This window comes from Rhipicephalus microplus, chromosome 10, assembly GCF_043290135.1.
Source record: "Rhipicephalus microplus isolate Deutch F79 chromosome 10, USDA_Rmic, whole genome shotgun sequence".
Lineage (NCBI taxonomy): Eukaryota > Metazoa > Arthropoda > Arachnida > Ixodida > Ixodidae > Rhipicephalus > Rhipicephalus microplus.
In genome coordinates this window covers 12,879,305-12,888,755 of record NC_134709.1, presented here as the reverse complement: position 1 = coordinate 12,888,755, position 9,451 = coordinate 12,879,305, and the positions used below count along the sequence as shown (strand labels likewise).

Genomic DNA, 9,451 nt, shown 5'->3' with positions numbered 1-9,451 from the left:
AAAGGTTCGACCACCTGACTTTACCGTACACGGACATGTTTCACCTAGGTGGACTGTTGCAAGAACAATAATACTGAGCCATTAAATGAAATGGTTCGGGCATAGATGCATTTTTTCTTTAATCAATACAACGACCTGTAAGAAAGAAAAATTCGGGCGACGCGCGCAAAAGCGATATTGTAGCTGACAGCTGGCGCCGCTTTTGCTCATAGCGGCAAAACAGCCGCACTCATTTTTCACTGTGCAATTCTAATGTCCCAGGTGGGATTTATGGGTTTCGGCGTGTTTCGCGCGTGTGTGAGCGACCGTGCGACTTTTCTCATCGGTTTACGTTATTGCCGCCGACGATATGCCACCGGCACGCAGCTTCGCAATGCTTCGCGAAGTGCACTACTGCGTTCGAATATTTCCGTCCACATCGAACAGGGCGATAGCCCGCAGGATGTCTTCATTCTCCTCCAATGAAAACGGTTCGGACGCGACGGAGTTTGATGAAGGTGATCCGACTTGAGAATGTCTGATGCGCTTGCTTTTGCTGGCTTTCGATGCACTAACACGATAGGTAATTGTTTCAATAAAACAAATGACTAGTGGTGCCTGAGAAAACTGTTTGTGACTGCGATGTGCATCAAGCCGGAGTGAACCTCCGAAATTATCGCTTTCGCTCGCGTTTGTTGCGCGAACATGGGTAGAACCTCTGGATTGTGTAAATCGTGAAGTTTTTTTTTAGCAGATGTCACTTGTAAGTGAGCACACTGTCCCGTGTTGTTTTCTGTATTTGTTATCTTGTACTTGTTTTAGTTACGAACACGCACAAGCTCTCACAGCGTACCTTGCCAAACACATACAAGCAGTAACGAAAAAAGTGATGCAGTTGTGCTTTTGTTCCAGAAATATTATAGTGACTGCAACTGGGGTGAAAAAAAGGCAGGAATATGATCTTTGCTATAAAAAAAGAAACAGTGCTTGAGAATTTTGTCAAACGATGCACTAGGCTTTTTGCTGCTTGCAGTATTCTTGGCGTAAAAGCTTATTCAATAAAGGTAATCAGAACGACTGCATCGGTGCGCACATGATGGTTTGCTTGCCCGTCATGGCTGATAACTTTACTCGCGAGTCATATCCAGCTGTAACATAACTGCGCTGCCGTTTAAGCTCTGCAGTTACTGGTAAAGAAACCATGTGATCAGCTGAGTTAGTACTCTACATTTGTTATTATGCTGTTCTTCGCAGATCGGAAGTTTCGAAAGCTGGATCTCTACAAGCCAAAAGAAGCACCGAGGCAAAAGAGGGCAGAAATCAAGTTTGATGTGAGCTCTTACCTGTGTCATTAGCAGTTGCTTGTTCATAACTGCATCTTCACAAAAACACTCACAAACTGCTTTTAAGACAAGGGGAGCGGATAATGACAATAATTTTTTGCTGTTCATTGTGTTGAGGAGTGAACGACCGTGTGTTTAAAAAAAGGTTCGCACCAGTAAGCTTGTTTTTGTTTTGCATCCACTGAATGTAGCAGCATTGCGGCACATCTTTGTGATGTGTTCTGTGTTTTGTTTGCATTGGTTCATGTGTTTCAGCTAAGTAGTCACATTCGTATAGAAATGTATTGGACTGCACATTTAAAATGGCATGTTTAATTTTTGTGAGTATTTGTAAAGGCTGAGTTTCCTTGATGTGCCATGCTTTTGTAACTTTTCAAACGTTTAATTTGTCATTCACAAAATAAACTGAAACAGGCAGAAGTTGCTAGCCGTTCAGTATAAAGGAAAAAAAAAGCTGTTTCAAATAATAAATGTGCAATTAATGAGATACTAGTCTAAAATTTTCCTGTGCAAGTCAGTGCAAAAGCATGGAAACATTTAGAATGAGAATGTTCGTTCCAGATGAAGCTAACCCATCATTGCCAGTAAATTTTCTATTACCTGCCTTTGGTAGTCATGAGTTTCTAATAACCGACATGGTTCGGTGTTTGTAATGCTATTGTGCCACAAACCAGCTTCCAGAAGAGCAACGGCATAGGCCTTTTAGGCAATTTAGAAAGATAAATTGCACATATAAGGCATGGACTGTACCGATAGGTTGAAACATAATTTAAGGCTAAGTAGTGCATATACTTTTGTTTCTGCTGCCTTTAGTTGGTGTCATATTGGCACAGTTTCCACTTGAATACTTATATCATAGCGAGGATTACCTTTAATGGCTAGGTTCATAGCAACATGACATGGTTATGACACATAGCAACGTGACATTGCAAATCAGTTCTGCGATATTCAGCAAGGTGGCAGAGTAGTTAATAAAGGGAACTTAGCGACCACCAATATGTAGTAGGAAGAAGACTAAAAAAAATTCTTAGATTTTTCAGAAAATTTCTTAGTTGCCAAAAAATTTGTCCTGGTCTGGTGATAAAACCAGGGACCAATGCCTCTTTGGAGTGGTTGCTCTACCAGTGTGACTAGTCTGAGACACTGCCCATCATACCAGTTATTGTACCAAAAAGTTTGGTGTGGCATTTGAGTCCATGAGGCTAAAAAAATTCTGCATGCAGGAACGTGACAAGGATGGGCTAGTTGGCAGGGGTTCATGGTAAAAGACGGTAGGCACACTAGTACACACAAAAGAGAGAAGTTTAGACTACACAAACTTTGTGTTGTCCCTTATATCTACGGTTGCACGCGTACCATCTTTTACCATGGACATGCCTGCTGTTTGTGCATGCAGTTCATTATTTTTGTAACACACTCCTGGAACAGGTTCCGCAACCACGAAGCGAGCGCATGCCAGTGGACCAAGACTGGACCAGCGTATGGCCCACGGCACAGTCCTTTCGGCCCTCAGTGGTGCCACTTCCGCTGCGCCAAGGCTATCGCGAGAAGGGGGCACCACCGGGCAAGTATGCCAATCTGGAGTTAATGAAGGTGCCCAACTTCCTCCACCTGACACCCGCTCACCTCGCCAAGCACGCCAAGGTTCTCCGGCGTGAGTAGGCTCCACCTCAAATCTTGAGCTTAGTAAGGTGACACTTTTTTGTATATCTGAACAAAAGAGGGTAATTGATTGAAGGCTCATTTCTTTTTGTTTGACACAGGCTAATGAAACCAACAAACGGTGAAGCTGAGTAAAGTATAGGGGACACTACTTGTACATTTCAGCTGTAGTAGTAATTATAACATAAAAAATAGAAAGCAATTAGAGTGGATAAAGAATTCATGCACACTCTAGCACACTGTCCATGAATTTGTGAATTAATGTTACTACACGTTTTTCTCTTCCTTAACCACAGCTTTGGAAAAATGGGGGCCAGTTATAGTGTACTCATTTACGAAACAAAGGTGTTTATTGTGCCTGGACTCTACTGCTACGATGTACTGTTTTCGAATTTGTATTATATCCAATGTGTATTTCATTATGTATCATGGTGTGCATAGGCAGAGAGTACAAGGTAAGGGGGGGGGGGGGGGGCTGGGTGGCTCAGGCCTCCTCCGGGCTGCTTCATGGGTGCACAAGCCCCCCTCCTCCTGCCCCCCCTGGCACTGGCCCGGGATACTTTTTCAAGAGTTTGGCTTAGGCTCTCGTCCATTGCCAACAGACTGTTGGCCAACCTGTCCAGCAGCAGCTCTTTCACAGGGGACTGCTTTTGCCCTCTCCTTTTCCTTTCAGGCTTTTAAAATTTGGATCATGAGTTAGTGGCAAGTAGGGGGTCTGGTGCCATGGTCACATTGAGAACAAAGTAGCAGGAAGGCGAAAATTGCGGAATTTGCATAGCTCTTGTGCTAAATAGGTAAGGGATGTACGCATCCAGAAAATGAAACTTTTGTTTTACGAAGCAGACACCTTTTTTTATTCTCTTAATACTTTTAATAGGTATTTCTTAATATATATAACCCCTTCCGAGAATACGAAAAGTCTGCACCTATGATGGTGTGACTGTACTTCTTTTGGTATACTATTGATAAAGACTTCTTCATTTGGCCACAAAAGGTACACAGTCTTGGTCAAGAGTTTCCAGGCCACACTTTCATAGAAGTACATGGGATAAACTTTTGACCACCCTGTACATATGTTGCCATGGTCAGTTTGCCGCTACACTCAAGCCTCAATACTATATTTAACAAACATAGATATGATAGATTATAGGCTATGGAAGTACAGTCACGTCATATGTACATACAGTGTTATGTAATGGCATTTGTAACGAATGTTTTGATAAAACAAGGTTATGTTTATCTGATATGCAACTGTTATAAGGAGTGCATGTCACACGTAGTATTTGTGCAAAACCACTTGCGACAGGTGTGACAGAGCAAATTCGTATTTCAGTGTCATGAAGAGATCTTGCACTGCAGCTCATTATGCTCTCATTTCACAGCATTCTGCACCCCATGGCCAGCTGGCCTGGAGACGGATGAAAAATGTGAGGAGCACTTTCCCGTGGAAGTCATCGACAGTGACTACTGCCATGCTGGCCCATCGATCAGGGACCCCAGATCCAGGATTGTCACACTGAGGGTATGATGCAGCACTTGTCTGTTATGCCACCACTCTCTTTCACTCGCTTGCGTTTCTTTATTTTCTTTTTTCTTTAAGCATTATACTAATTTTGGCTTTTAGTGTGCTGTTATGAACTTGTATGGGATATTTCCAGTGACATAAAACCACGGGAAAGTTGCAGTGATATTTATGCATAGAATGTAAGTAGCCATGTATCATGGTTCAGTTGGCTGCAGGCAATGATGCTGGTGTTCCATTCATATCCAGGTGGCAATGAAATGCGGCAGCGCAAAATTACGGGTGACCTCCATCAGAGATCAGATTGCTGTGTCAGAAGATGCTGATATCCAACAAGGTTCAATATGCATGTGAACGGCACCCCTTTGAGAGCCACATTTCGAGGGCCAGTGCCAGGTTTTTCACATCATATAACGAAATCTGTTAGCTGTAAAAACTGCTTTAAAAAAAGATATATTTCCACTTAGTACACATCTCAAATCGGACATCCTGACAGGAACACATCTTTAACTCACCAACTAGTGCAATTTCAAAAATTACACACCCATGTATTTGTATTTCAGTTTATAAAACAGCATAATCAACATGACGTGTGTATGTTCACTGAAATAAGACATTATCATACGCGTTTTAAAAATATGCATGCTTGTGCAAATGATACACTTATGTACATTCCTTGAGGAGTTTCTTTATAGCTGCTTATAAATTTTCAGGTGAAACTGTCCGACTTGGAACTAGACTATCATGCGAGGGATAAGCTCCTTCGGTTGGTTCGTGACCGCTACGATCCTGCTACCGACGTTCTCACCATTGTCACTGACAGGTAGGTCATACCGATGACAGTTCGCTTTTGTTTCTTTCTTCGCTCTTTAATTATAAACTAGTAGTCAGTAAGTAAAATATTATTGCGTCTGTTCACTTTTACAGCCGTCATAGTAATAAACTGTGTTGCTCTGCCATTTTTCACATTCACACACCTGCCAACCTTTTTAAAAACCAGCTGCTGTGGCATAGGATACATGTGCGCTTCATTTACACTGATCCTCGGATAACTGCAGTGCAGAAGTGGCAACAATAGCGATTGACAAGCAGTGAATTGTTTTTAGGTCACTATATTGTCACAGGAGTGGGATTATTCAAAATAAGAGAATGTATTTACAAAATATACAGACAGAGAGAGAGAGAAAAGCAGGTGCAGCCTAAATGGAAGAACAGCAGCAACACAGGCTTTGCTGCCACTGATCTGACTTGTTTCAGTAACTTGCTTCAACAAGGTTGAGGAGCATACTCTACTGCCATAGGCGAAATCGCTATTGCTTCTCATGCACTTTTTCTCCTTTTCTTGCAATATCGCCCTGCCGAATCTTCGATACTTAAAAACGTTCTTGTAGCCAGAACATATTTTTCGCAGAATGTGATGAAACATTCATAAAGCTAGCCCAAGTTTGTAAACTTGGAATATTCGAAATGGCAACATAATCCACATCCAATAAACAACTTGGTTTTTTTCTTACTATTGAAACAAAAACAAATGAAGGAGTTGTCGCCATTTCTTCTTTTTCCCCCACGGCAGCTGCTTTTTTTCACTTAGTTGTTGGGATAAAAATAAAATTTAAGAACAATCTCTCTCTTTGCTCGCACGCACACACTCACACACATCACGACATACATGCCTGCAGTCTTGCATTTGGAGAGTTCGGAAGTCCTCATTTTAGCATATGCACAAGAGTCATGTGACTTGCTTATTGTGATAAATTCTTAAAGTAGCCTTGCACACTGCCCAAGTAGATAGGCCTAAATAAACATTCTAAAATGACCAGTCAAGGTTGACATAAGCTACATTTCACTTAGCCATAATCCTAAGTATTGCTGACTTTGTGAAGGCACCTAGGTGTCTCCATGCGCAGAGTTTAAGAACTGGCATGCTTGTGCAGATTACGCATGAACATACACACATGCGCACAGAGACAGACTGTCTCCAAGTTTGAAGTGCGTTGCGAGTATGTACTAGGTTCACAAGTAAAGACATGCTGCTGCCTACATCTTCACATTTGCTATGCTCTAATGTCATAACTGGGATTGTCATGGCTGAATGAATTGTGGTACATAATATTGCATGTTGTACAGTCGCTTTTGACAGTGTGTATACTATGTAGTACATGTGAACGCAACTGTTTCCATTGTGCCTTGTGTTCTAGGTGTCCACTAAAGAAGCAGAACTACGATTACGCCCATTACCTTCTCACTGCTGTGTACCACGAATCTTGGGTGAGTGTGTATGTCTTGTGGTCAGTCATGTCCGTAGTACCGTAAATAGATTGCTGGCTTGTCTGTAAAGTACTATGAAAGTGAAAATCGACAGCCACCTTTATGTAGCACTAAGCTACAGTGAAATCCGTATAGATTCCTCAAAAACAAAGCTTCTTAGCTGACGAAAAATCCATCTGGGTCCAATTATTGAACCCAGGACCAATGCCATTCTGGGACGGTCACTTGCCGATTGAGCTACACTGGACGCTAGCAAGTGAGAGTGCGAGGGCGAATTAGTCAAAAACTCAAAGCACATGGGAACAGAATATTGTATTGTATATCACAGAATTGTTTAGTAATTTTAAGCTTATAACTGTTTATAAATTTTTCAGATTAGCCTTGAAAGCTGTAGCAACATCTTCAAATGTTTTGTTCAAATATGAAACAATAAAAAATTTTTTGTGTGGTGTGAGTACTATTTTCTAGTACCATAATCGAGTTCAAATCATAAAAAAAAACTGCATCTTAACAGTTATGTGACTACTAAACAACAATTAAGTCCAATATGGTAGATCACTGTAGTGCCCTCTAGTTAAATAAAACTTTTATCACAAGATGTTGTTACTACACATTTTTCTAATAAATTCGCTATTTCTTAAACAGCAATACACTTTCAAACAAGCTAAAACTGCAGTGTTATAAACGCTTTGTAGACATTGACGACCCTTTTTTTTGCATTTAGTCATCATGCCTACCGACAGCATCACTGCTGCATATATTAAGGAAGTCACATTTGTGTGCAAGCAGGTGTGCATACAGAAGAATGGCCCTTATTTCCATGAGTGCATACAGAAGTCTTTCCTTAGCTCATGTTTCTACTCATTTGTGTAATGCCAGTTGACATTTTAATTAAAGGACAAATGCTTTGCTTTTGTAACTGCCAAAAATGGAGGCATGGCTTTCTTTTAATTTGCATGGGTATAGAATTCGCAGCAGCATAAGGTATCATGGTATTGAAGCACATCCTTGGTGAAGCTTCGTGTGAAATTTATCTCTACAGTGACGTTTCTGTATGTTTTTGTGCAAAATAAGTTACAATGCAGCAGAGTCTTCTACCTTCAGATGCCTACTAGCTGCTTTGCATGTCACTTCTTTGTAATTTTCTAAATTCCGAGAGGAAGAAACCTTAATCAGATCTAACATAAATTCAAAGTCCCAGCTGTGAACCTGTTCGAGCATTATGCAATGTTCACGAGCTGTGAAGTGTGAAAGGCCGAACAAGGGCCCTCACGGTTGCGCAGAGTCTGTGTTCATCGTGTGTGCGAGACTAGCACAGAAGTTCTGTCTCTTGCAAACACAGAAAACAGAGCCATGGGAAGCAGACAAGGCCGAGTCTGACATGGAGTGCTACTTGTGGGAAAAGAGCCGGTCGGAAGCCAATGCAGTTGGCTTTTTCAAACGTATGCAGCAGTCACTGGCCGGTCAGGTAAGGCTGTCACTACACCAAATTATCCAGAGCATGCAACCATAATGTGTCACTAGTCATGTAGAGCAGCAAAACAGTAGTAGGGACCAATTTTAATACATCCGTGCTCCTTACTTCATTAAAAATGTACCTACAAGAAAATTTTCAGTTGTCTTTCTTCTGTTTTTTCATCAGATGAAAAACCAAACCATCAGGAGCCTAGAAAATGTACTAAGCTTGAGTGCACCCCAATAAAGTAAATACAAAATGTTTTTAAGGCTCGTTTGGGTTCCTACTGTACCCTGGTGTCACAAGATGGTATGAATTTTTGTCACGTGCTTGCACGAGATATCGTGACATTTCCACAGCCGCTCCCCTCCGTGGCTCTGTTGGTGATGCACAAAAGATAAATTTTGAAAGTTTTGGTACCTGATGTCATCGCAACTTGCCATGCTGGTTACGTGAAGTCGCCAGAATGGACGCTGCAGCCGGAAGTCAGAACAGTGTCAATGTCATTAGGTGCGCCATGCGAAAATCAACTTTATTGTCAATATAAGATATCTTATAGACCTTTACTGGGATTCATGTTTGCTTAGAGCGGTCTCTATATAGTACTGGATATTGGCATGGCAGAGTGAACTTGCCTTCTAAAATTGGCATCAGTACCCCTTTAATTTGCACTCAATGCAACCTAATCCTTATGTACCTTTCCATGGCCACTTGTTTAGTACAAAGATTTAACAAACTCATACTGTGTTTCTCCCTTGTAGGAAGAAATCACCCACCCCCACATACAGCATCTGCCACGAGATTGCACAGATGACGACGTCAAGGGTGTCGTTCAAGTGAAGGACTATGCCGAGGCCGTGTGCGGGATTCACAATGAGGGAGAAAGCCTGCAGTCGTGGGACAAGTACAAGCGCTCAGTATGCTCGCTGTTAGGCCTAAAACACAGTGAGCTCAGTTCGCTGGCTGGAGAAGTGCACGCATCGTGAGCAATTCACGAGTTGGACATCGCAGTTAGATATGGCTGCAAGGTTCTTCAAATGGCATAGTAAAGGAACTGCACTGTAAAAGAGACTGTGCGTGGTATCTTAAGCCTGCTCGCAAAACAATATTAACAGTGCCATCACTGTTGCTTGTCGCTGTAGAATAATAAAATATCTTGAGTTGTTGCACAACATGTTGTGGATGGATGACTGGTTTTCTTTTAAACACTTGCTCAAAGGT

The 9,451-nt window shown here is 41.7% G+C and overlaps 1 protein-coding gene across 1 annotated transcript; it reads left to right on the top strand.

Moving 5' to 3' along the window:
* Nucleotides 1-252: 252 nt before the first annotated feature.
* mRpS35 (mitochondrial ribosomal protein S35) lies at nucleotides 253-9,402 on the top strand. The gene is made up of 8 exons (XM_037431932.2): nucleotides 253-497; nucleotides 1,234-1,310; nucleotides 2,751-2,976; nucleotides 4,367-4,506; nucleotides 5,220-5,329; nucleotides 6,705-6,774; nucleotides 8,117-8,242; nucleotides 8,992-9,402. The coding sequence occupies exons 1-8, from the start codon at nucleotides 350-352 to the stop codon at nucleotides 9,214-9,216; spliced, it is 1,122 nt and encodes a 373-aa protein (XP_037287829.2). The 5' UTR covers nucleotides 253-349; the 3' UTR covers nucleotides 9,217-9,402.
* The last annotated feature ends 49 nt before the right edge of the window (nucleotides 9,403-9,451 follow it).